The sequence below is a fragment of the Falco peregrinus genome, chromosome 8, assembly GCF_023634155.1.
Source record: "Falco peregrinus isolate bFalPer1 chromosome 8, bFalPer1.pri, whole genome shotgun sequence".
Lineage (NCBI taxonomy): Eukaryota > Metazoa > Chordata > Aves > Falconiformes > Falconidae > Falco > Falco peregrinus.
This window is the reverse complement of record NC_073728.1, coordinates 65,674,944-65,702,485: the sequence shown is the minus strand read 5'-3', so window position 1 is coordinate 65,702,485 and position 27,542 is coordinate 65,674,944. Positions and strand designations below refer to the sequence as shown.

At 48.5% G+C, this 27,542-nt stretch overlaps 1 protein-coding gene across 8 annotated transcripts in view; it reads left to right on the top strand.

The window, feature by feature from the left end:
- Positions 1–25,420, top strand: part of ARHGAP26 (Rho GTPase activating protein 26) — a 204,711-nt gene extending 179,291 nt beyond the window's left edge. For 5 of the 8 annotated variants that reach the window (XM_055811570.1, XM_027781305.2, XM_005233651.4 and 2 more), the window contains 3 exons: positions 11,734–11,844; positions 14,610–14,701; positions 19,236–25,420. In XM_055811570.1, the coding sequence (XP_055667545.1) occupies positions 11,734–11,844; positions 14,610–14,701; positions 19,236–19,324 (292 nt within the window). In that variant the 3' untranslated portion in view covers positions 19,325–25,420. Of the gene's footprint in view, positions 1–3,269; positions 4,659–5,719; positions 6,431–6,831; positions 11,845–14,609; positions 14,702–19,235 lie in introns of those variants that run through there. The other 3 variants (XR_008748319.1, XM_027781303.2, XM_027781304.2) reach the window with 3 other exon arrangements.
- The last annotated feature ends 2,122 nt before the right edge of the window (positions 25,421–27,542 follow it).

The window sequence follows — 27,542 nt, the reverse complement described above, 5'->3', positions numbered from 1 at the left end:
GTTTGTGTGTTTTGCTCTGAGAACATCTAAGAGCGCTCTCGCAAACCGAATCAAGTTAGATCTCCCTCCAAGAGATCTAAAAAAGTGCCTTAAAATTCAGGGGCATACGTTTAAAAGACAGCTTTCTTGAAAGCCCAGGAAAGAAAATACAGACATTGCCCTTTCATTGCTTTCTTAATTCATGTAATTAGTGTGGAAATAGCTACATAGCAGTATTTTCTTCAAAGAAACTGCCTCAGACAAATATTGGCTAATGGAAATTTTACTTTCAAATAAAGCAGTATTTGAAAATACATTATGGCCATTGTGGGGAAATGGATGCAGGAATCGAAGATACTACAACAAAGTCTTCCCTGGGGCAGCTAGCAGAACAGTCTGTATTTTGTTATGAACTGATGTGCAGATCTCAGCCTCATCTTCCTGCTGGCCAGTCCTTTCTTTTTCAGTTTCTCCTCTCCTGCCTGCTGTCCCCCTTCTCACTTTTGACTTTGGCCAGCTGTGGGTCCCAGCATGTGTTTTGCTCTGTGGCTGCCATGCAGTGCTTGCCCCAGCCTGCTCAGCCCCTGCATCCCGGCTCCACTTTGAGAACCTCTGCTCTGTCTGCATCTGAGTTTCTTTTGGGCAGAATCTCTCAGGCGTGAGCCAAGCCAAAATTTTTATTGAGACTGCTGAAAGCAAAATGACTGTAAATTAGATCTTTCTGCCATCTATAAATGTCACCATGGACAAAATATTTTAAAGAAACAGCTGAACACATTATTTGGTTCCTCTTTCTGCAGGCAGATTTAATTCAAAATCAAGGATGTAGCCCAGACTCGGCCTTGTAAAAGTCTTTTGACGAATGTGGGAGTCTTTTTTTTTTTTTTTTTTATGGCAGTGCTGGTTTCCAGCCGTACTACACAGGTACTGAAAATGTTGAAAATGTACCAAACCTCCCCAGTCACCCAGCAGCTACAACTGCCAGGGCTGGGAATGAGCTGGGGCGGGCAGGGGAGCTGCATGTGAGCAGGGTTCAGATGGGGACCACCTCCGTGGGGTGGCTGTCCTGGGGCCAGCCACCCCCTCCTCCCACACAATCCAATTTCCCAGCAAAAAGCTGACAATGTCCCCCCATGGGGCAGGAGGCAAACAGGGCTGCTCGCTCACAAAGACATCCTGTCTCCCTCTGAAAGAAGATCCTTGTGCCTAATTAACTTCATAAATTAGCTGGAGCTGTAACACCACCACTTTAAACTAAAATGGAGGTAACTCAATCTCCCTGGCCCTTTCTGCTGCCGTAAGGGATCTTGCCTGCCAATTAATTTGCCCTGGTCCACTTTCTGTCCAGCTGCGTGTTGGCTGTGCGCAAGCTGCTGTGCAGACACTGTTGACAGGGCAGTGCTAAGCTGGGAAATTATCAGCAGCATAAGAACCACCGCCAATTATTTGTCTGCCCCCGCATGCTGGCATTGCTCCCCGCTTTGCCCAGCTCAGCCCTGCGGCTGCCGGCACCTGGCCACGGTGGCAGCGGGCTCTGGCAAGGCCGACCAGGTGGGAAGCCATCCCCAGGCTTCCTGCAGTGAAGGTGTCCCAGCTGGTTTACTGGACAGTAGGAAAGGAAATCATGGGAGGAAGGAGCACTGTTTCATCTTTTGTTGTCGTCTGCGCCGGGGCTTGGAAAAACATGAACGCAAGCAGCCGTGTCCCCTGCAGCCATGTCCCCTGTGGAGGAAGAGGAAAATCCCCTCTGTCTTCTGCCCACACTGGGCTGAAGAGCTGAGAGAGGGGGAGAGGAGAGCTAGCTGCAGGCATGGAAACAGCTGTCTGCTTAAACAATGCCCAGACCTCGCTCCTGGAGATCCTGCCAGGGAACTCCCAGGAGCAGGGAAAACTTATCCCCTCTTTAAGCACAGCCAGGGTGCCCGTCCACGCACAGGCTGTCACGTGGCATTGTGGTGGTGGTGGGTGCAGGAAAGCTCCAGCAGCTGTCTGCTTGCCATTCAACAGCATCAGCCTTTAGGTAGCAGCACAGATCTCTGCCCTGCCTCGCTGATTGCTCTGATGTGGTTTTTGAGGAGCAGTGCTATAGTTAGAAAGAGTTTGTGCCAGCAAGTTCACATGAGCTTGAAGGTGAAGAGGTCTCTATATGACACAGCCAAGGCTCAGCCTCAGCTGTCATTGAGGACCACCGGGGAATTGGAGCTCTTCCAGCCCATGCTGGTTTGCCCCTCCGCTGCTGCTGCTTCAAATAACGACACCAACTAACCATCTCTGTCCAATATATCTGCAGCTTTTAAATAAGGCAACCAAAGATGGAACTTAAAATTATGTGCTTTTCTGTGGCTTTAATTATGTTTGACATGCTAAAAAATGTTTTCCAGGTCTCTTGCAAGAGCCAGGCTCTTCCACATGTAATGTTGTAATACTAACGTGGTACTGGTGCCTGCAGTCTTCTTCCTTGGAGGTTTCCAAGCCTTGGTGAATCAACCAGCTCCAGTGTCACAGCCACCCTGCTTGAGCAGGCACTTGGGTTAGAGACCTCCTGGGTCCTCCCCAAACACCTCAGGGACTCTGGGCACAGCAGTGGGTGCAGCCCACAGGGAGGCTTGGGAGAGCGCATGAAATGTTACAAAGAAGTGAGAAAATAACCAACCAAAAAAAGAGAAGTGAATCAAATGGATTAATCTTTACTGTATTTGATTAATGGGAAGGGAGAAAAGGGTATATTTTCAGCTGGATTGCAGGCAGAGGAATTGAGTTTGGGCCAGTAAACTGGGAGGGTTGTCATGCTCACACCTCCCAGCTGGGCTGCACTGGGAGGGGATGTGCAACTGGAGGAGGAGGATTTTGCTGATGAGAGTTGATGAGGCAAAAATGTTAAAAGTTTGGGTTTAAGTGGAAAAAAAAAAAAGGTGAAAAAAGAAAGAACAGAACAAAAATGGAGCTTCTTATGATAAATATGATCTAATTGGATCATTTCAGTATTGTAGTCTTTGGGGTTTAGAGTGAAATGCTCTGATCAGCTCTCTATAACTGATGTTTGCAGAATCCTTGCAAAACAAAGCAGCACAAGAACAAATACACAAAAGGAAATCAGGCAAATTGAGTAAATGCAGGGACTTTACTCACCCATTTTTTTCAAACAATTTTTACAGGCCAAAATAATCCTCATTGTTTTTCCCACTGTGTATAACTTAGGTGGACAGGTGTTATGCACAATACAAAAATAAGAGTTCTAGCTCATGATGCTATTTAAGCCTTCTTAAATGAACTGTCTCTGTGTTTTTTAGGATTTGAGTCTGGAAATGGCCTTCTATCAAATTATGTGAGGAAGATTACTTAGCCAGGAATGAATTTTTTACGGTGTGGAGTAACTTTTCTGACCATTTCCAGAAATTACTTAAAAAGTAGAAGAAAGTTTTCTTCCTTCAGAGAGCTGACAGTAACAGCCTGTGGGGTGGGTTGCTGCTGGCCACCCCCTAATGACTGATCTTCTTGGGTGTTTGCAGAACTTTCCTTTTTTTGGGGGGCTTATGTTAGGGTCTGAGAGCATGCAGGACAAAACAGTCAGCTCCCAGCATCTCCCTGTGTAGCTGCCCTGGCTGCACTGTGGGCAGTCCAGTCATCCTCTCATTGGCGCCTTGCAGCAGAACATCTCTGCCTGCAAAAGGGAGGTTTGGTTTTGGGAAACAAAGACTGATTTCCCCCGCCCTGAGCCTGAAGCTGGGCTGCTGCAGGTTCTTGAGGCCGGGGCAATGGGGCAACATGGGGCTGGTGCTACGATGCAGGCTCTCCAGCAGCCTTGGGCAGAGGGTTGGGGGCAGTCCTACCCTGGGTTCAGGGTGATAGTGGCTGGCAGTGAGAACAGCCTCGTTAGGTATCAGTCAGCTTCCCTGCAGCTCCAGCTTCCTGGAACGAGGCCACCCTCAAGTGCATATGGCAGGTTTCAGCCACTTAGGGTTGGCAAACGCTGCAAAGCATGGGGGCTCTGTGCACAGGCTTTGTTTAGATCAAATATTTGATCCTACCAAACACACCCCAGCTGATCTGGGAGCTGTGATCCCACAGGGACTTTAATTTCCTTCATTTTCTGAGAATCCCATATGGTTGCTGGGGTAGCAGATGGGAGAGTTTTCTTTTCTGGGGGATGTAAGATAGCAGTGGATTGAATGCCAGAGAAAAATGAGAGATTTCTGGAGGACTGTCGAGTTCTCCTTAATTGTGAATACAATTTGTTGGTGACTAATGCATCCAGACTTGCTGAACTACCTCATGTATTAGAAGCAGTGGTGCAATGGAAAAGATGTGACTAAGATGCTGGCTCCTGAATTACCAATACTTCCCTCCTAAACTGCTGCTTAGCTTCCTACTGTCACATTACAACTTTTTCTATTAATAATTAAGAGCATTAATATAGTTTGAAAGCACTTGGTTCAACGTAAAATCCGCCAGCTTGATTTTTGGTCTGCTGAGAGCATTTTGAGCAGAGAGGAGTTATTAATGGAGCAGAAAATACAGCTGCCAAGCAAATGGTGGAGCAAGGCAGAACACATTGTGTCCAGGCTTGGTGTTGTGCAGGACCTCAAGACACGTTGGTGTGGTCCCATGGTTGCCTCTGCCCTGCCCCATCTCTTCTTGCCTGTCCTACTTCCAATGCTGGTACGACATTTCTGTAAGAGCGGTGACTGATGGGTTGGTAACTTGCTAGTGAAACTGCAAGTTCTCTGTTATAAACAAGTTGTGCAACTGTTAATGAAATACTGTTCCATATTAAGATGGCATGATGCTTTGGCATGATGCTTCTGTTGCCTGGATCCCACCGGCTGGGGAAGAGGCCTACCCAGTGGTTGTGCTGGCATATGCACCAGCCCAGCACTCCAACGCTTACTCATGCTGAAAATGCATCCATTTCTTATTCTTTGCTTATTCACTTAGCCTTTCTCCAACATTAACATCAGTCTCTAAGCTTTATGCCAGAAGGCTGTACCAATCCAGCAATGTCATTGCATCCCTTTGAAACATCAGGCATCATCTGCCTGTACTTGGAAATGGAACTGTCTGTTTGGGACAAGAAAAACTCCAGCTCTCCTTCCCAAAGTCAGAACTCTTCCCAGTCTCTCTCTTACTCAAGTGGAAAAGCTTTTAGATGTTTTATGACATTACTAAAGTGGTGAAATATGTCTACATATGGGAAATAAGACAAGCATCAAAGTGACAAGACAAACGAATGGGCTGGGTATCTTCAAGATTACAGAGAGGGACACATCCACATTATTGAAATGAACATTCTGTAATCTGTGCTTGTGGAGACAGAGGAACTAGTAAATGGAGATGTGGGAAAAGTCCGTGCTGAAGAAGCTGAAGTTTTTTGGAACTGTTTGGTCAAGTGATATTGACTGCAGTGCATTTTTGCCGCTTATTTCCCTAAGTGTGTCGTTACTTTCCACCTGAATGATTATGCAGTAAGATAACTCCCAAGAGAACAACACTGGAGAGAGTTTAACATCATTTTTCTTGCATTTAAAGTACCAAACAGAGAAATTATCCTGCCAGTCTGAAGCCCTGTGAGCTAATGGTCACCTATAGGTCATATGTGGTCCCATTACTAATCTGCAGTGCAACCAGAGCCTGGGGAATTGCTTGCTAGAGCCCATCCATCTGCGCTTGGAGCTTTGCTTGGACCTGCAGCATTGCATGAACTTCATGAGCTCAACTCAAGGCTGTCTCCCCTTTCTTTTAGGCAACAGAGTCGTGTCCACTGATGAGCTGTAATCTTGTCCTTGTTCTAGCAGAGTTTAAGTGCCCTAGCACTAAATAATCCTGTAATCATTCTTTTTTCTGGTTAGCTTTGAGAAGAGCCATATGCTCTGCAGCTTTGTTCTATAGGAACTGATCAGGAGGTAAAGGGCTGGGTGGTCCTTGATGTATTTTAATGCAGTCAGTTATTGGAAATGTCAGAATGGGAAAATTGTTATTTGTTCTTGAGGTGATTTCATGAAAGGGCTTTAATTCATCAGTAGACTATGTCCATTCATAGTTGTTAGATGTTCTGTATCAGAAATAGCCCCGAGTTCCACAAAAGTAAACAACAAGTTGTAAACATTTTTGAAGTGGGACTGATACCCTCTCAGACAGAAGAACAAAGCAGCAGAGGTTGTCTAGAAACCCTGTGGAGAATAACTCTTCAGACCTGTAAATGCCTTAAGGAGTTGAGCTGTGTAAAGGAAGAGGCAGTCTGGGTAGGCAGGTTTAGAGAAAGAAGAATTGAGAAGAGGCAGGTTATGGGAAGGGATTAGAAAAGAGATGTTTTGGCTACAGCAACTGAAAGGGAGCCTGGAGCCTGGAAATGAGAGTTGCTTCTTTTATTGCATGTTCAGGCAGCAAATTATGCATCAGAGTGGGAAAGGCAGTGTGTACAGCAGGCATGGGAAGCAGAGACTAGGATTTAGCTTCTGAATCCGTTTTGAAGTACGCTGGTTTGCTGGAAGAGTGGGGTTTCCAAAGGGGCAGACAGGATTTGAAGGCACAGGTGCCCCCACAGCCAGTGGGCTGACCACCACGACACGATGTCCTCCTGCATCATGCCCTTTCCAGGGCAGTTTTACCTCGTCGCTGAGTTGCAGGTCATGGCCACTGCTTTCAAGGGGTACAGACGGACCGGCACAAAAGGCAAGAGCCTCAGGACATGTTGGGCCATGGACTCGTGGAGTTCTGTCAGCTGCTTCTGTTGGGGAAGAGTCCATACCCACCTTGGAAGACTCTAATTTTACCCACTTCTTTGTTTCCTGCTTCTGGTATTTTTGGTTCTCAGCATTTTTTTCTCTGTTTTGTTTCCCACTATGCACTGAACAGGAACAACCCCTCGCAAAGTCCTGCAGAATAAGAAGAAGGGAAAAAAAAAAAAAAAAGATCCAGATGACATTTGGTTTCTGCAGGCAAAACTGAAAGCAGGCAGCAGCCAACATTTCCCCAAAGCCCCTCACCACCGCTGCTCTTTCCATGAGAAACAGTAAGGAAATTGGATCCTATAGGAAAACTCATTTTCCAAAATGCCAGAGACCTCCGAATAGTCTGTTTGCTCTTGTGCACTGACTTCTCTAATGAGACAGGACTTGGGTCTTGCAGTCACGTAAGCTCAGAAAGTGATACTTCAGCAGTATCTTGAAAATAAATACCTGTGTTTCACGGAAGGAAGATAAACCCTTTGTGCACATCATAGCCCCATGGTCTGTAGGTGCTGGGAGGGCCAGCTCCAGCAGGGTCCTGAAAAGTCCATTTGTTCTTCTTGAGGAAATGTGCTGGAAAGACTTGCAGAGCAGGACTGCGAAGCTGTGCAGGGGTAGCTCAGTCATCATAGGACCGCATTCATCTCTTCAATGAGCAAACTGATTGAAACAGGATTGTCATATCTTAAAAATCTACACGCTGTCATTAGTTAGTAGTTCCCTCTGTGGTTTTGGTGGGCATGGAGAGTTTTCTTTGCTACCAGTGACCCAAAGACACCAAAATCCTGCTCCAAATTGTTGATAGTTTCTTAGATAGAGGCCAGCCAGAGTGCTGATTCTTGCTGTAAGGCTTTTTTACTGCAACATTGCAGAAATAACTCTCTACTCTGAGAATCATATTGATTGCATTGCACACTGTAATTAGTGTAGCAGGCTGTGCAGTTGGTGGAACAATGACAGAGCCAACTTTACAAGTAGTGAGAGCTGCATTCTTTTAAAATTATTTCATCTCAAAAAGTGCATTGGGAATTTCTAGTCCTGGAGCCCTGTGTGGCCAGATATTCCTTCCATTGCAAAGTGGGGAGGACTGGGGTCGGTAGTGGAGGCAGTGGCCATCCCACATTGCTGGCACACTGAGCGAGACCTGCCTCTTGCACCCAGAGCGCCGCCTGCTGAGGCGGTGGGAGCTACAGCGGGAGGGCTGATGGGTGTTGGTGGCCGCTCTCAGGGGGGACAGGCCCAGCCACATTTCAGTCACCAGCTCATTGGGACTCCAAGTCCCACCTTGGCCAAACTCCAATTGCTGTGCCGTTTGTTTGCTCTCTCCTACCCTGGTGTGGGGCCTTCATGGTCTGTTAGAGGCTGCTGCCCACTGGGTTTGTGACAAGCAAGAAGTTGATCTGATGGCTAGAGGTTGCTGAGCTGTCTTAGGACTCGTCCTCCCCTGCAGACAGTTCAGTGGAAAGGAGTCTTGCTGGAGCCAGGGGCTGGAAGCCAGAAGGTTTGCTTCCCAGTGCTCCTTGCCTGCAGAAAATCCATGCACGGAACAAGGTAATGTGCATTTCATGAAGAGATTTTTGAGGATGGAGGAGTCTACGTGAATGGTGAGAGGCCATGGTAAGACGAAGGGTGCACCTAGCAGATCCTCTGCCTCCCAGGTGATAAACCCATGCATTCATATTTCATTTGCTGTGCAGACATGTACCATCTTGGAGTCTTACTGTAGTAACTTAGCTGTATAAAGCCAGAGAACATTGCATACAGGTGTTATAACCGACAGGCTCTGGCTTCCAAAATACCAGCTGCTCTTGCAGTACTAACAGTAAAGGAAATGTTCTAGTTCCTGCTGCTCAGAGGAGAGCGCTCTCGGCGTCTTCAAATGCATCTAACATGCTCTCTCCATTAGAGGGCAGAAGCATGTTTATGCACAGATAAAATAAACCAAAATTACCTGCCCTGTGTGCTATATAGCTTGTTGCCTTAAAGGAAGGTAGGACATCATCACAAATGGCCAGACAACTACACCTGCTAGAAAGAAAAAGAAGCAAGAACTGGTGCTTGAAGGGTTAATTTCTGCGATCTGGGCTAACCTGTTGGTCTTTGTAGCACCTCCTTCTGTTTAAAGTTGGAAATAGATTTATGGTAAGTACCAATGTCTTGACAGATTTGTTAAAGGCTAAGTAGTACAGGTAATTACTAATTTTTCAAAAGACTGACAATTCTGATGATAGAAAAATGCAAAAAAGATTGCTTTTAAATAGTGACAATTATTAGGAGAACATTTTGAGGATCTGTTACTTGTCTGCCTGTCAGTGTTCCCTGTTTTACACCCCTCTTGCCAAAGCTGTGATGCACTGCTGTATCTGTATGCATTTAATCCTCTGTCGTAATAAAGGTATTGCCCATAATTACAAAAGGAAATCATTAGTTTCTGTTGAATCCAGTGAGACAGCTTTGCAAAGAGTAAACAAGCCAAGAGTTTGGCCTTCAGCAGGTATGGACTTCAGGGTAGTTCAGACCAACAATTTAACCTTCTGTAGTGTCCTCTAGGTGCCATTGTGGTGCTGATATTTATGACATGGACACTTTCCCCCTAGAAACTGGACCAAATCCACAGACCTGTCCTTTCAATTTTGATTTGTCACCGTCAGAGAATGCCAGGGATTGCCAGCTGCCAGCTTTGCTCGTGGGGTGCGTGGAAGGGCACGCAGGAACTTCTGGCAAGAGGCACTGGCCTCTTGGCAAGTGCTGGTGCTGGTGGAAGACCCAGATACAGCCCAGAGATGAGCCTGCTGCAGGCAAGGAGGGCTTCAGGGTGTTGGCTGCACAGATGCATGAACTGGAGGGAAGCTGGTGTGCCAAGAGTGATGTTTTAGTTTTTAGTTAGTAATTTGCAACTCAAACTGAAGGGAAGAAAATTACAGGAAAACACAAAATTCAAGATTGATCATAAATATTTCTTGGACATCCTCTTAGATGTTAGGGGAAGGTTGATTCTTTTAAATAACAGAGGTTGAGGTTTTACATTCAGCTTGAAATAGAAGAAAAATGTTACATTCTCTTCTCTGTTAATATATGAAATATTTAATTCTGGGCTTAAAGAGCAGAAGCCAGGGGCTGAAACAATTAACTTCTGCTGTTGTGATCTAATAGATATTGAATGATCATGGATTAACCCATTATCCTTTTTACAGAGACTTCATCTTTTTATTAAAGGTTTAAGAGTTGGCGTAGGCTCCCTGGCTGCTGCCTGCATGTGAGCCTGCCCGTGCTCCATCCCACTGTGTGTGTGCTGGTGCTGCCCATTTTGTTTGGTTTGGAGAGAAGGGGGCTGCTTTCATCCCTTCTGGAGGCTGAGGGTTTTTTCCAAGTTGGCTACTGGTCCATGCCACGCTCCTCTGGAGAATTCTCCTCAAGTGTGAAGGAGGCACATTACGGCACACTGCATGATGACTAGAGGAAATCAGAGTTAAACATACCTAGAAAGGCATTTTTATAATTCCAGACAGGTATTTGGAACAAATCGTATTTACAGCCTGGAGCTGAGAGAGACATGGACTGCAATGGACCACCTTTCTATACCCTGGTGCTGTCAGAAAGCAGCTCAGCAACTTCCTTCCATTCCTCTTGGAGAAGTGCCAGTTCCCTGAGACGAGGGAGGAGAGATCAAGCGATGGCCTTTGGCATGCTGTTGGTCCTGGTGCAGTCTTTTCCCTCCCTCCAATGTCCATTTGGCCTGGTGGGACCCATAAACACTGTTACTGCAGGGCTGAGGTTTTCCCTGCATGCTCTGCAGTCCCCCTCCCAATATCCCTTCCCTCTCCCCTGGGAGCCCCCAGCTTGGGGACAGGGATGAGGATGGCCCGGGGGTTGCCTGTGGGGTCACAACCTATCCCCACCTCATCACAGACCCATGTGATCAGAGGTACTATCCCTCTCTCAAGAAAAAAACTTAAATCATGATGCTTTTACAAAACGTGTTTTTACAGAGGTATTTTCAGTGTGGAAAGGGTTTTCTGGTGGTGTACCAGGAACGGAGTTTACAATGTGAGTCGGAGTACAAATGAGTTGCTGAGCATAGAAACAGTAGAAGATGAATCAGACTCAAATTGGTATTTTAGTACAGTAATTGCTTTTCGGTGAACCTCAGAATGACCCAAATCAAACAGTTTTGAAGGAAGCAAACGCTTCTTGCTTGACTTCTCCAAGCATTTAGTAGTTCAATAGCTTGATTCAACTTCAGTTGACAGCAGTAGCTTAAAAGTGAGGAATCCAGAACAGTTTGCGTCAGGGGGAGAAAGAGTTCTTCATTGTAAAATGTGGAAAACACATCAATTAAATTTTTACAGTTCTGAATGTATAAGCATGGCAGAAGCCCTGGAGTGTTGGTTACCGCAATGTGAGCTGTTTGCATGAGCTGTAAGGTGGCTGGCTCATGCTGGGGTCCCTTCATAATCTCATGATGTGAAGCTCACGCTGCTGACCCTTGCGAGCTGGAGGTTTGCATGGAAATGCCAGCCCTGGCCGGCTCCACCTGTAGATAACAAATTCCTCAAGGCTTCCAGCCTCTGACACCTGTTTGGTTAGAAATGTAAACAGGTGGTTGTGGCCCAGGCTCTGACACTGCAACAACTGACACAAAACAGGGATGAAGGCTGCTTGCAGGCACCATTAACATCCAGGAATACCGTCAACTGTTTCTGGCAGCAGTGGGGGAAATAAAGCAAGGCAGGTAAGTGGTTGGGCTGCTAGTGGTGAGCAGCGAGACAGCCCTCTGTACATGGGGTTTGGTCTTGCTGGATGGGATGATGGAGCAGGGGTTAATTGGAAGATCCAGCTCTTGTTGTCCAGAGAAATGCAGATCTGGCCTTGAAGCATTTCCCAAGGTCTTGGCACTTCATTTCCTAGCTGTCTCATGCTCCAAATATTCCCAAGGCATTTGCTATCATCAGATGTCATGTGACTGTCTCTTGGTTGCTGTTTGTTTCTGTGGTTGCATGTTGATAAGGTATCTGGTTATGTCTTGCAGCCCTCAGAATCCAAGCCCAACGTCACCCCTCTCACCGTCTTGGCCCATGTTCTCTGCGCCATCAAGTCCTATGCCCACCTCCTCTACGTCCAGCGACTCATCCCCCATCAGGTCTGTTGCAGAATTCACTTTGCTTTTTGTTGCTTTTGCTATTTTCTGTTTAATTTGCTTGGTTTCGCCCACTTCGCTTCCCTTTTCCCTTTGCATCCTGCTCAAACTCCCCCAATGCACCTATCTGCATTCAGCAAGAGAGGAGCTTCCAAATGTGGCCTGCCCGGGAGACACCCTTTGAATCCCCACTTTGAGCCCCCCGGCAGGCGCCCACCAGCCCCCACAGTCAGGCAAGCAGGAGCCAGCACTCGCAGTGCTCAGCATTGCTGGTGGTTTCTGTGGTTTTGCCCAGCCATTTCAGCTCCTGCGGTTCGCTTTACTCCTCTCTGCAACAGGTAAGATGTGTACTGCCTTCCTGGGTGCTGCAAGGAATAACAAGCCTTTGTAAAATGCGGTGATACCTCATTTTCTGGCAACTTCCTTTTCTTATCTGGAATCTAAGGAGGGTAAAGACCATGAGGTGATGCAGACATTTGCCTGCTGTGTGCCCTTGTCTCAGGCGCTTCAACATCGCTGGAGTAAATCAGTCCTGAAAGTTGCAGACAAACAGAAGGTTTCCAATGGGGCCCTGAGCAGCAGGTTAGGCTGTGCTGCACACCAGCCCCGTGGGGCAGGATGGTGCATGTCTCCCCTGCGCCCCAGGCTGTGAGATGTTGCTGGCTGTGGGGCAGTGGGCATAGGTACTTTCTGGGGGCACTGGGATGCAGTTGTGCCGTGAGCACACCATAGGCAATGTTTGGGCTCTGCACTGCAGGTACTGGGAGATACTCACAGTGGGAAAGCCAGGGCACATCAGCTCTGGTCTGTGTGCAAGGCATCCTCGGATGGGACTTCTCTCCCCCGAGCCCAACCCTGGCACAGCAGAGCAAGAGGCTGTTGTCATCCCCAGCAGATGCAGCTCCCAGCCCCTTGCAGGTGGCAGGCATCTGGGCCGGGGCACTAATCTCCATCTTCTTAGGGAGATGCATCAAACCTGTTTGTTCATTACAGGCGCAGACCCAGCTCTTCCCTACAGCCATACAAATGCTGCCCGTATAACAGCTGCCTGCCTGGCAGGGTTATTTATTTGTTTTGCTATGCATCTGCAAAGGCTGACAACGGCGTAATACCATCCAAGCAGCCTTCCTCCTCTGGGGGAGAGAGGCTCATCATCCCCGAAACTGCACAAGGGCAGATGGGTGAAACTCCTGAGTGCTTTGCTGGCCTTGTGCCATGCTTGGAGGCAGAAAACTGACATAAGCTATCGCGGGGTCCAGCGTTTCACACCCACAGGGCTCTGTGCAGTCGCAGCCCAGAGGGCAGCCATTGGGCAAGGGGCTGGCTGGGGCCATGGGGGTACCGGGCTGCAAAGGTAATTTTTGGGGCAGAAAAACAACAGCTTGAATTATTCAAGGTAGTAAGCCTGAAAATACATTTTTCATCTGACAGTCTCCTCAAGCACTCTGTGGGAGCAGTGCCTGCCCAGCAGCAAAGGACCCTCTCTGGAGTGGGAGGAGTGTTTGCCCATCCTGGTTTTTAAGTGTTTGGTGGCTGCTTGTGTCAAGCAGTTGGAATTTGGAGAGTGGAGACCTTAGCTTAGGAGCTGCCTTCACAGCAAAACCAAAACCATTCATAGCTTCCCTGGTTTGTGGTTTCTGTGTGAAGGTGAACCGCTTTTGCCATGAGGTGAAAGCGTGCCGCTTCCCTGGGCTCACTCAAAGAGAATTCAGAATAAGTTCAAGTCCTCAGAAAAATAAAAAGCTGGTCAAACCACTGACCTGAGAGATGGCGACACCTTGTTCCTTATCCCAGCAGCTCCTGGGGGCACGTCCATCACTTTGCTTGGCAATACCGTAGACGAGCAGCCTGCTGCAGTGCTGAATGCAGCTGGCTAGTCAGATGGCCTGGTGCCTGGGCAGGTTTGCACCGTCACGGTCACCATGGCCTGGCAGTGTCCCAGCTTTCCACCAGCCTTGCTCAAGCCCAAACCCAGAAAGGATGTGTGGGAGGCTCCGGGTGCAGGGGACAGCTCTGTGTACCTGTGTTTGGCTGGGGGGGTCCTGAGGTCCTTCATTTTCTCCCTGTGTCTGCTGGCCATTTGCTCCATTTCTGGCTCTCTGCTCTTAATTCACTCCCCTGCAGCACAGGCACACTGGCACTTCCCGAGTAAAATCTAATAGTTGTTAAATCTTTTTCTTTACGTACAGTCTCTAAAGAAGTGCAGAAAATTCTTCATGGACCTACTTGTTTTTCTGTTTTGAAATACCCTTCCCCAAGTGCTAATTCTTTATTGTGAAATCCTCCTTGTGGTTGCAGCTGCTCTTGGAGAGTGATGGGTTTGGCAGTGAGTGGGGTCGGTGGGCAGTGGGTCGGGGCCAGCGCCTGCTGCCCGCCTTCGCTCCATGCTGGCCCTCCAGTCAGTTACGGCCTTTCAGAGACTCACAAAACACTTCCAGCTCCCTGCTTTACTTCTCCCGCTCTCCTGGGGACCCACGGCTCAGGGCTGCCTGCTGTGCGGGCACCAGGCACAGGCTCTGGTCCTGGCAGTGCCAGCTGGCTTGGACTGCGGTTTGCAATGCAGTGCAGTGTGGTGCTGGGGGCTCATCCCTGAGAGCCTTCAGCCTCCTCTGGAGTCTTCCTCGTTCTTCCCTTTGAGCAATGTAACGTTGGACCCTTGCAGAGCAGTAGGAGGACCCGTCTTCAACATGGACCCCTCTTCAATGCAGTGAGGAGTGTTGTGTATGAGTGGGGTATTTTTTTATACCAATAAATGCTTTCTTTTGCAGCTCACCACTGCGGAAAGCCCGAGCTTTGTATGCCTGTAAAGCAGAACACGACTCGGAGCTCTCCTTCACGGCAGGCACTGTGTTTGATAACGGTGAGTCCCTGATTCGGAGGGAGGGTGCGGGGCAGTGCCAGGCACCTCATGGGAGCAGGAGTTGGGCTCATTTTTCAGCGTGGTATTCAGGCTGCAGTTCCTGGTGTGTCAGGAAAATGGGATCGTGAGAGCTGTGTCCAATGCCACAGGAGCTGTGCTTGCTCCATGCCTGGTTCTGGGCTTCCCTGGAGCTGAGCCTGGAGCAGGGTTTGCTGCTGAGCGAGGGCAGAGTGCAGAGGGAGGGTGGGGGATACACCAGGGGTGTTTGTAACTTACCACCAGCTGGCTGCCACCCAGCTCACCTGCAGGGGAAGAAGCGCTGCTGGATGCCTTGCCCAGAGGCTGCTGTTAGCCTGGGTGGTAGATCAGCAGGAGACTTCCTCTTCATTTCAGAATGGCCATTCTAACAGCATCTCATTTCATGTAACGTACATGTGGGATGCTACAGAGCCAGTTCTAACAGCAATATGAACAAAGCTACCGAGAAGGACACTTGGCTATTACTTACTTTAGCACTGAGTTTTGTTAAATTACTAGTTTCCTTCCTGTGATTCAATGAATGATTTGGACTCTCAGTTCATGCGTTTCTTTTCAGTCTTCTGTTTAAGGACTATCCCATTTCCACCACTAGAAAGTAGAATGCAGAAATACTTGAAACAAGCATTAAGTCTGAGGTGTATCTTGCCTTACTTTTTGTTATCCCTGCTGAAAACAGCTGGTCATCCAGCCATCTGTAGGATCAGCGTGAAAACTGCCTTTTCAGGATCCTGGTTTATTTCCTAAGGGAATTAAATCCTAAGGGAGACTTGTAAAATAAGGGTGATTGGTGTTTTGGCCCCTGCAGTAGAAGTGGCCACCAATCCACAAGGCACAAGGCAAAGACATGCACAAGTGACCAGCTCTTAGTGACCACGTTCTTCTAGATCAGAGCCATGTTTCGCTGTGTTGGTAAGGGAAGGTGCAGCCTTGCATGGAGGGCATGCAGAGGTTCTCCAGACAGCTCTTGGGAGTACAAAGTGCAGGGTCTGATCCAAAGCAGAAGATAAAAGGAAGAAGTTTGATGGGGCACAGCATCACCTTTGTGCCCTCCTAGGTCAGTGGCAGGCCATGGAGCATGGACCGGTGCCCAGTGCTGACCCCAGCTGCCTGTGCTGTTTGCCTTCCTGGCAGCTGCTCGAGGCTCCAGCTGGTCACCGGGGTTATGCAAGCCCGTGCAGTACGCATGCCCCAGCTCTACCACGGAACGCAGCGCAGAGCCTGTGCTGTAGCTGGCAGCTCTGCCAGCAGAGCAAGGTGCTTGCCCTGTGCCAGTGGGACCATGCAGACCCCTACATGCCTGTGCCATGTGAGGCTGCGTGACCACGCTGTGCCCCTCCTGTGGGTATGGACCCCTAATTTAAACGTAAGGGAGCAACTGGTGAGTAGTCGACTGACACCAGTGTTTACCATATACAGAGCCATTCCTCAGTGGTCTTCTGGGTAGGAGAGATTAGTTTCCAAGTATCAGCACCAGAAATACTCTGTGCAGTTGCCATAATGTTTCATGCAGGGGATGGAAAAGTAACATCTGCTTTTTTTCCTCTGGATACTGAGAGCTGGAATAGGTAGGCTCTGGTTAGTCAATTTTTTGGAGAGGATGTTAATAAACATAGACTTTCTGTTTCCTGCATCAAGGGAAAGAGACTGTGCCCCATGGAATTAAGCAGCTCTGGTTTAGATACAATCCCAATGTAAAGAAAAGACTTTTTGCTACTTTCCAAGTAGTTCTTAGCTTTTATATGTTAAGCAGTGTCATTCGGGAAACGGCTACCACAGGCACTGGTTTTGCCCTGGGATATATACATGAATATAGCAGAAAGAGGAAGAGAATGAATACATGTGAATTAAAGAAAACAGTTTTCCTAAGCAGCTCTATAGATACCTTATAAATAAACATGGTCTCCCCTTTGAGAGCCTGTGGGAATTAAAGCAGCTAGGAGGGGAACAAGTTTGAATTAAATATATTATGTTTGCTAGATAAAAATCAATGGGTTAATCAAGGGAAAAAATATACAGCATGTTCTAATTACTTAGCAGCATAGCCAAGCCTCATGTTAGCTGGAGGAAGCGAGCTAGAAACAGCACTGCTTGGTAGAAGTATTATTATGGTGAAGGGGTTTTATAAAACCCAGCAAAAGCAGATGGATCTTGGTACTTAGAGACAGGTTCTTGTTCGACTTTAAGGTTCTCTGAGGTTGCACATGGCAGAGCAGCATCTCGGTCTGACTGGGAAATTGGGGTGCTGTTGCCCACACTGAGTGACATCCACAGTAAATTACACCATGTTTTAAGAGGTCCTTTTAAAATCCATAGCATTGTTCCTTTTAGTTACATGAAAACCTGAATTTTCCAGCAGATCTTGTGCACTTGGTTTGCCCTTGTTGTGATGCTAAATGGGAGGGATGTCCTGGATCCATAGGGGTCTGAAATCAGGAATAGTGAGAGTTGTGGGTCAGGAAAGGAGTGCTCACCTGTGCTTTTAACTAGTGATCACCCATGAAATGGAAAACTCTGTATTCTGAAGCAATGAACCCACACACACCTGAGCTGCTGCTGACAGATACTGAAGTTTTATGGTACATTAGTTAGGAAAGTCGTATTGCATTTGTGCTCTAATTTGGTAAATAGAGAGTGAGATTCTCCTCCCTGTCTGCTCATGTGCTCTGCTCCGTCTGACGGTACGTACACGGACATAAATGGCTGTCTTTGGGACATAAGTGATTTTTTTAAGGCAAAAGCAGTAGCTGGAACTCACGTGATTTTTGGTTCAAGCACTTTCCTGGCCCATTTGCTGAGACCAGAGGGCTGAAGACAGAGACGCACACACACACACACACTCCTTACAATTTCTTTTCTCTTGATGGCCACTGTCCACTGGCAGGGGCACTGTGAAAACCTTACTCCCACCCAAGGCAGATAACCCAACAGCTTTTAGTGCAGGTTTGCCTGCGGGAGCTTTCCTTGCAGGCTGGAGGTGGCTTCTTTCCTCTGAGCGGACTGCTTTAGCCTTTGTGATAGGAAACCCCCAAGACTTGGGTGTGAGAGGGTGTAAGCATGAAAAAAGAAGTTGGCACAAGTGAAACCACAAAATGTGTAAACCTAGGAGCAGGAACACCATGGTTTTTAAAACTAGTTAGTTTTCCAGGGGTTATATTTTTCATTAATGGATTACTACGTAGTGTTCCTCTGCAGGCTTACCCAGGAGTGATGGACTGTGCCATAGTGGTGAGGACTGATCTCTCGCAAAGCGTGAAGATGCTGGGTTTTAAAACACTTCTCTGTTTCTGAACCTTTCTGAACAGTCAATGTCAGTCATGACTTTTGCACAGAAAATGGCCATCCTACAATAGATGGGACTGTAGTAGGAGAGGGAGCACACAAAGAAACCTGAAGCCCTGCTCCTCTGTTGCTCTGCTGCTTTGATAAGCAGAGCACATGTGTTTACCTTTGAATGAAAATGACTCTGATTTTAAACACTTGGTTTCGCTCTGAGTCTGCCAGAGCTTTGGTGTGGCCTGTAGCCGCTGGTAGGATGGCTGGAGGCTGGCTGCATGCATGGAGGCCGTCCCCACAGTGGGGACCCTGCACAGTGGTCAGTGCCGCTTCTGGGGTACACCCAAGAAACGGTCACACTTGTACTGAAATGTGAATTTTCCACACATTTCCTCTGCTCCAGCAGAGTGAGGGTGGGCTGGGGCAGGAGGGGGCCTAGATGGAGATGTAGGGGCAGTGAGGAGAGCAGATACTGTGCTGGTGGGGTAGGGGAGCAGGGGCTCGCACTCTGCAGTTGATGCCAGACAATGTGTAAGCAAGCAGACCTGCAGTCACAGGAAGCCTGAGTAGCTCTGAAATACTGACTTGCCACCATTTATTGTGGGAAGTGTGAGGAATGTTTCTCTGCCTGCATTGGCATAACCCTGGTGCCTGTAAAATCAGCAAAATTTCAGTGGTTGATTGACAAAGAAAGAACGTCAGTCTTTTGAGGACTGATCAGGCTTCTCATTTCACAGAAGTAAGATTGCAATGTTTGCTTTCCTGCCGGGAGGGTTTGCTAATGCATTTTCTCTCTCAGCCTGGTCCAAGGCCAAGCCTGGATGTGCAGGGTTATGATGTGATGGAGTTAACCACATTCTCTCAAACTTCAAAGAGATTTTAACCCAAATCTGGAGAAAATTTTGAGCCCCTGGTTTCATCCCAAACCCAGTCCGCAGCCAAGTGTGCAGCTGACTTGGCCTTTCTGTTGGTTTCACAGTGTGACTGTCTGTCTATGAAGGCAAAGCAAAGGAGTCCCATGGGTGAGCAGGCACAGACAGAGAGAACACTTCAGTTTTCTCAGCTCCTTAGCATATGAGTTTCCTTACTTTAAAATTAACACAAATTAAAGGTCTTGCTCTCTCCCAAGAGCAACTTTGACATTGGCAGCACACAAAGAGCAACAGCCCCTACACCATAATCCCCCTTCTGTAGTAACCTGCCTTTTCCTTCTTTCCTCCAGTTCATCCATCCCAGGAGCCTGGCTGGCTGGAAGGGACCCTCAACGGCAAGACAGGATTAATCCCCGAGAACTACATTGAGTACCTATAACTTTGGGTGTAAGATTGCCCCACTGCTGATTTTTACATGGTATCCATGGCAGCCGCTGGTGGGAGTCCTATAAACCATTTTGCTCTTTGCCACTGTGTGATGCAGGGTCAGGACTTGCCCAAACCGACTGAGCTGAAAGTTTGTGTGGATAATAGTGTTCGTCTGTCCTCCTGCACTCCAGTGCATGCTGGGGCTGTGTGAGGAGCAGTCCTGGGGAGATGGCTGAACTCCTCCAGCCCCAAGTGGTGGCAGGTGTTGCCCAAAGCCCACGTGCCAGCTGGGAGCCATCACAGCAGTGAGAAAGCCAGCAAAGCAGCAGCTCTACGCCGCAGCCCAAGCACTCTGTAGGGGCCAAGCCTGCAAATTGTGAACCAGCATAACAGAGCTCCAAGCCTGATGCTCTCTACAGTGAGACTGTTGGCCAGCTGTAAAGAGCATTAGTGGAAGCTGAGGAACCCCAACCCATCAGCCTCCGTGCCAGAGGAGGAGCAGTCAGCAGCAAGGAGTCATTTGCTCCCAGGCCCTTCCCCACTTTTCCGACCAGCCTGAGCGAAGCTCTCCCATGCAGCTGGGAGCAACCCAGCCCCATCTCACACTGCAGCAGCAGGAGAAGGGGTGAGGTGCTTTCAGCTGACATCAAACTACAAGCTGGGTCTGCAGCAGCAGTTTGCACAAGGCTGAGCTTCTCATGACAGGCTGGGTGCAGCCACAGCAGAGCTGTGCTCTTGCAGGCGAGAGCAAGATGTTGGGATGGGCTCTGTGAAGGTGGGCACAGTACTGGCTGGGAGCTGTCAGGACTCAGCAGGCATCAGCATAGTGGAGGGGAGAATACTTTGGACCAAACCTCTCAAACTTTTTTTATTGTAAGATTTAGATTTTTGCAAGGTAAATGTCTGTGATCTGTGCAGCCTTAGTTTCCTTCCTGGACAGCAAGATGTATCTCCTTTTGTTTGACTGGCTGTTTTGTGTCTCCACTTTCCAGTGCACATTGCACAGAGATGTCCATGCTTTCACAAATGCCCAGGCTGCTGATGTGCCATTTTGGAGCTGCGTTTGCCACTTGCCACTGTTGCTTTTCAGGTGGTCTCCTTGCTTGCAGCCTGGTCTAGTCTGTCTGTGCCAACTCTGTGCAGTTACTGGCTGTGGAAGGTAAATTATTTCCATACTCACAGGACATTTGTTGTTAGTGTGGCCAAGTTATGGTCTACAGAAAGCAAAGGATGAGCCCCTTGGCTCCACCACCCCTCTGTCCCTGCCCTGGAGGGGATGCTCATGTCTCCATGGACACACAGCAAGTGGTTGCAGAGCAAGTTTGCAAATCCCTTGCCATTTGGGGTCATTTTTAAGGGGGAGGGTGGGAGAAGGAGCCCTGTGTGACTGCAGAGCCGGGCTGGCCAGCTGGCATGTCAAGAGCTGGAACAATTATATTTTGTAATAGAAAATCGTGAAAGAACCCCCAGCCCCTGACAGAGAGAGTCTCTTGTGCAGAAGCAATGCTGTCACATGCTGCTGGGGGGTGGATGTTGTGTCTTTTTGTAATAATTTTAAAGACTCTGAGTGACTGAATTGCTGTATGTGTCACTTTTTATTTTTGAGAGAATTAATGTATAAATAGAGTATCTTAAAATATTATGATGGAAAGATCTATATTTGATATTTTTAGAAGACCTGTAACAAGAGAAGTGAAGGACATTTGAAACCAGTTACAGAAAAGCACTTGCAAACACACTCGCATCTACAACCACCCTCTGGGCCTTGGGCTGCCTTTTCATTCACTTCATGGTGTCACATAGAAATGAGGGAAACTGACATTTCAAGCCTCTTTATGTTTCTTTCACAGTAATTAAACTTCCTAGACTTTTGTCCTGGGGGGGGTGGTAGTGGTGGGAATTAAAAACAGAAGTGGAAGGAGTTGATCTTCTTCCTGATTTCTAGGGTGGGTGCAGTATACCTCATCTCCTTGGGAGTGTAGCCCTGCTGTAAGTGACACCCTGCCCTCTCTGGGGACATGTGGGGCACATCACCTGACATGACTGGTATTGTCTGGGCAGGGGATGAAGTCTCCAAACTGTCCCACGTTTTCTGCTTTAAGGTGTTGGATGACGAGAGCTGAGAGGTTTGTAGGGATGACAGCCAGAGTTTCACCAGCAAATTGCTGGTTCATGTTCATCCTTGGATTTAGTAGTGAACATTTATTGATTTTCCTGAAGCAGAGGATTGGGCTGGGCTTTCTTCAGGCCCAGCCGTTGCTGCAATGCTGCTGGCTGGTGCTGGGACCTCAGGGAGGCTGCTTAGAGCCTGCCCTGGCACCTGCACTACTACAGAAACCCCTTTCCAGGGGTGTAGGAGAGGGATGGGAAGGACTAATGGAAAGGAAGGGGTGGGAAAGGCTTAACAGTTCATCTGTCAGCACTATTTGCTTGTGTTTGGGACTGTCCTGTCCTGAGCCACTCCTCCAGCATGATCCCTCCTCCTCTCATGGGATGCAGCCAGAGCTGGCAACTTTCAGCTCAGGCAGGGGTTTCCCAGCACAAACTTCTGTCTGAAATGTGCCTCTTTGAGCAGAGAGCATACTATGGACAAATAAGAATTTCAAACATGTCAAAAAACACTCTAAAAGGCATATTTAAGGGGTATGGTATTTCAGGACCTCTTCAGTCACACTGCACAAGCACTAGCACTGGCTGCTCCGTGCCCAGAGGCTGCCGCCAGTCCTTATGCCCACAAAACCTTTTAGTGCAGCGTCCCCTTTGGCTCTTCAGATGCTCAAGTTATTCCGAGATGGGAGTAATTTCCTTTTCCTAGCTATTTAGGAGCTTTTGGATATGCTACCTAGAGAATTATTGGGAACAAGTCCCACACAAATGTACTTACAAGATGTCTTTTAGAGGAAAGGAAAATAAAGCATAAAAGACCTAGTGGATTTTTTTTTTTTATTAAAACTTTCCAAAAAGAAAAATTTGGCTGAAACACTTACTAAACATTCCCATTTTGGGCCAGCTTTAATACTGGAGTAAACATTGGTTTACTCCAAGGGAAATTAAAGAAAGAAAATACTTTTTTAAATCAGCTTGACATGGCATTTGATGCTTAATGTTAAAGTCATCAGTCAAAAGTATAAGAAGGGAGAGTGTTCAGACCTGCCAATAGGTAAAGTCTGTCCTATATTCCCTGTCCCATCGTTTTAGGCAGTAAACAAACAAAAAAAAAGATATGGTGCAATAATATCTGTTGAAACAGATGTCAAATGAGTCTCGGGGTGCAATCCTGCTGTGTTTCAAGTCAATGGCGCAAGTCCCATGAGCTGGCCACAGCCAGGCTGCTGTGCGCCAGCCACTGACACGTGTGGCCTTTCTGAGGTCCTCACAGGTCCATGGTCAAGCTTCTGGCCCTTTTCTCTACTGATTTTGCAGTGTTTTGAAGCAGAAAAAGTGAAGCACCTCGGATGATTTAAGAGCACCCATGCTGCAGCCAGGGCGCCTGTCACACTCCTGGTGCCCTGCTGGGGGCTTGGGCTGGGCTGTGTGGGGTTGGAGCTGGACTGGGTTGAGTTTAGGCTTGGCTTGGGCTGGAGTTGGCTTCGATGCTTTTTTTTTTTTTCTAGCAGGCTATTACTCAGAGCAACATTTTCAGACTGTGGCCATGAATTTTTCAGATTCCCATCTGGCTCTGCAGTCAGACAAAACATCCTCCTGGTAATTGTCTTGTCTCAAGAAGACTTCTGTGGCCTGAATAGCAGCCCAGACCATTACAGCTAATTACAGCCATCCTCCGCATCCACACACAGTCCTCAGTTATTGCTGTAACATGGGGGTATGCAGATGGTCTGTCCTCTGCACCAGCACTTTAAGTTGCGGACAGGCTCCCGCTGGTCCTTGCTGCTGCTTCACACTGGCTTCGACTGAACAGCCTTGGTTAGATGCTGTGACCATAGCTCAGAACACTATGGCTTCTCTGGGCACCAGAGAGGTTGGACCATTCCGCTGTGGGTGTGAACTCCAGGGTGCATCCGTCTGTGCTGGGACACAGTGCTAGAAACACCTCATTTCACAGAATGGGCTGCATGCTCTAATCCTGAGCTAGAAGTTTGATGATCGTGACTTCAGGCTCTGCTGTCACTTTATGTCATAGACTGCAGGTGAAGCACTAGAATTTTCCCTCAAGGAAGGGTATCACTTATTTTAGTTTTACTTCTGCTGACAGCTTAAAAGAGGGTGGCTGTGAGGAATGGGAGGAGGATGTTTATTAGAGCCTCTTAACACCATCACATCTGGGTCCTGTAATAGCCTGCTGATGGCTATGTTTAAATACTGAAGAGGAGTTGTTCTGATTTATCTGAAGTATTGCACAGCACAAATCCAAACAGCTTTGAGTAGTATTTAAGTCCCCCTCCAAGAGCTTTTCCTTTATTTCTGGCCAGTCTGCCCCAAGGAACCCTGGGGCTGCAGGCAATGCTTGGGCAGGAGGAGCTGCATCCCCTCATCTCCTCCTGTTAGATTACTTTTCAGGAGGTGTTTTTGTTTGGTGTCAGGACTGTCCTCTGCCAGCCTGCACCCTTCTCAAAGCAGTACCAGCAGGAAACCAGGAGTTTCCCAGGAGCTGCTGTTTGGGGAAGGGTGGGATTTGGTTAGTGGGCTCCTCACAGCCAGCTGAGGCTTTGCCTTGCTCCCTTGGCACCTGAGGCCATTCTGGTGTGAGGGAGCTGCAGCAGCAATGCCTGTAGCTCAAGGCATAAAGGTCAGGAAATCAAGAATGAATCACAAGTTCATGGGAGGTGCAGCAGGTAAGGGCTCATGGGAAGAGGGCTGTCACAGAGACAATACTTCTTCCAGTTGCTGTTTTACAGAAATTTTCATGCCCAAAGGCAGACCCTCACTCTGTGTGAAGCCCTTTAAGCTGTAAGCATGAGATGACGGCCACTACACCAAAGCTGAAGATGAGTAGCATCCTTTGCCATAGGAAAACACAAAGGGTTCTCTGTTTCTCCCTGTGTCCATGCACTCTATAGCAATATTTACCTTTACAGGCTGTGTTTGCTGAAAGGGGACTCAGCACCCCAAACCCCACCAGGGTTCAACCAGCCTGTGCCAGGCTCCTGACCCCTGCAGGGCCCCCACTGCTCCCTAGCACTGCTGGGTGTGCCAGGCAGGTATTTTGAAGAGGTGTCTGACTTACAGTTATTGCTCCATGAGAAGGAAAGAGAAATAAGCAAAAAATCCACCCCAAAATCTGATTTTTCTTGTCCCAAAGCACTCTCGGAAAGGCTTTTCCCTCTTTGCAGTTTTGATACATCTTTCCTATAGAAATGTCATTTATATTCTTTTCATCATTCAAGTGTGTAGTCCTGAAAAGGCAAAAAGCAGAAGTTCCTCAGCACCCAGGAAACCATTTTTCCCCCCCATCAGGCCCAGCACTGTCCCTCTGTTGCCCAGCAGGGCAGCCCCCCCTGGGTGCCCTGCCTCTGCTCCCCATCTGAATCAGCCTGTGGGACATCAGACCCCATCCCTGCCTCTTATCATTTGGTGCAATCTCCAGAAATGATTGAAATAGCACAAAACTTGTGCTACCAGTGCTCTCTGGAGCAGTGCACAGTAAATCACAGCCAGCCTGGAACAGCACTTGGTAATAAAATACAGAGCACAGGAATATCCTCCTGGCAGGGCCACCTGTGAGCAGCTGTGCACACTGTGTGCAGCCAGGCTTTGGGACAGAGACCCATAGGAAAGCAAACTGTGTTTCTACTCAAAACACAGAAACTTTACCTCCCTGCAAGTAAGTGCAGGCTTGATTACACATAAGCTTTTTTCTGCTGTCCAGGAAAGCATCTGCTCAGCATTTCTGAGGTGGTTTCACAAGCCTCGCTGGGGGCCAGCAGGGCTCTGTCCCCCACCTCAGCCCACAGCTGCCCCCAGGAGCCCCGTCCCCTCAGCAGGGCCTCCACAGCTGGGGGCAGCTGAAGGCATCTGCCCCATGGGGTCCAGGGTGCTGGTCTCACTACCTTTTTCTTTTTTTTTTTTTCCAGCAGCATTTCAACATTGTTTCTTGCTTTGCAGAGAGGGATGGAGGCATGAGCAAGGGAAAAGATGCCAGTGGGGGAGGGAAAAAAAAATGTTTGCATGTTTGTCACACCATCAAAACCAGCCAGCTGCAGCAAGGCTCTTACCGCCCCATACCAGGTTAGCTTCAGTAAGTAGCTCCTACACCTTGCCCCAGCACAGCCAACCAGTCCCCCACAAGGTTTCAACAGTTCATCTACTGCCCATGCTGTTTCTCCATCCTCTTTGGGCCAGTCCACCCTGCATCTTACCTCTGCTGTGTCTGGATTCTTCCTTCTCTGAGCTCCTCTTCCAGCCAGCCTCTCCTCATCCAGACCCCCTTCTCCTTGCTTCTCCCAGAGCCTCTCCTTGTCTCTCTTGCATCCAGGGTGCTCTCTTCTGCTTCTTCCTGGTCTCTCTTCATCCAGGGCTCCTCTTCTGTCCCCCTTAGAGCTATTTAACTACTTAGCAGGAACCAGCCACAGCTGCACCTTATCTACATCAGCCAACCCACCTCCCTGAAGCCAGCCCACAGCTGTATATTATCAATGTTAATTAACCTGCCTTCATTCCCCTATAATTCCTTTACAATTCCTCTACACGTTACACATGTTCAGCCTGCAGTCTGTGTCAGTGACTCAGAGAGGGCTGTGCATGATGTGCTTTGAACAGCATTAAAAGGCAGTGGAGCCAGGGAAGGGCAAGGTGTGGTCTCACCTGGGGCCCTGGGGCTGGCTGCGCTAGCTGCAGGCAGAGACCCGAGCATCCTCCAGCACCCTTCTGGGAAGATTTTTGAATTTTATTTTCATAACTGTTTATATTTAAAGGCCAAGCAAGCCCAGCATCTAATGTCACCTCTCCCAGATTGGAGGGCACACTCTAGAAGCAGCACTGGGGTACTGTTTGACGCTGCAGCAGGGACATCCCATAGACCCACTTGACAAGACACAGGCCCGGCCCTGTGACCCACACTGGGCTGCGGGGCTGCAGTGGGTGCTTGGCCCCACTGTCCCCCAAAGGGCAGCTGCCCATGGCAGCACCCTGGCAGACCCACATCCCTGCGGGTAGCTGAGCAAGGTGGGAGGGCAGTGGGGTGACTCAGAAGGGGGGATGGGAGCAGGAGCCAGCCGGGCCATTCCAGAGGGATGATGCACTTGGCAGGAGGCACTGGCTGTGGCTGTGCCCTCCCCATCCTCAGGTTAGTTTATCACTGCTGGGGTGCTGCTCACTTGCTTTTCTCCTGAAGAAACCCCATTTCCCAGGGATTTTTAAATCCCGTAAATACATGCAAGACTTTGAGTGGGTGCTGGCAGCTGTGAAAGGCCGTGCACCCCAGCAGCGGAGTCTGAGAGGAAGTGTCATGTCCCTCCCACCCAGATCTCCGGGAGCAGAAGGGAGCTCAGCACCCCAGCAGGGACCACGCAGCTGCACAGGGTTTAGTCAGGCAGATGGGACAGACAAAATGTGCATGTCATTGCTGGAGATGTGAGGAGCTGCACGTGTTACTGCTCCATCCATCCCACCCATGGTGACACACAGGTCAGTGGGTGCTTTCCAGCCAGCTCAGCGTGCAGCTCATCCTCACCGATCTCTCCTGCATGGCTACTCCTGCAGCACCCAGCAATACCCCCACAGCCATCCCACAAGGGCAGGGCCAGGCTGCCTCCCTGCGCTGCTCCCAACGGCTCCTGGCCACCTGCTCCCACCACTCTGTAGGAAGCGGGATGGCCTGAACCATGCGGTTTCGCCTAATGCAGGGGTCCCACATCCTGCTGGATGGGGCAGCGTGGCAGGCTGACGGCCAGAGCCCCTGCAGCACCCACACTGCTCAAGTTGTCACCAGTTTGATGCAGTGCTGCTGGGTCAGACTGGTGTGTGGCTGAGGAAAGTCACCTACACAAAAAAAGAAAGCCCAGCGCTGGAGGGACATGTTCTGCTTGGCAAGTGCATGGTATTTTAATTATTCTAACGAACCAGAAACCTCAAAGCAATTATAGTTTGTACATTTGGGCTAATCCAAATTTTTAGCTTTTGGGAAATAAAGATTAAAAGTGAGGGTTTTTTAAAGCAATAGCTGTTTAAACTTCTATTCTCTGGGTGAGGAGCTGATTATTTGGAGACAAGCATGGCAAAGCAGCTTGTAATTTAGCATAACTGTTTGATGGCTCATGAGGTAGCACCTA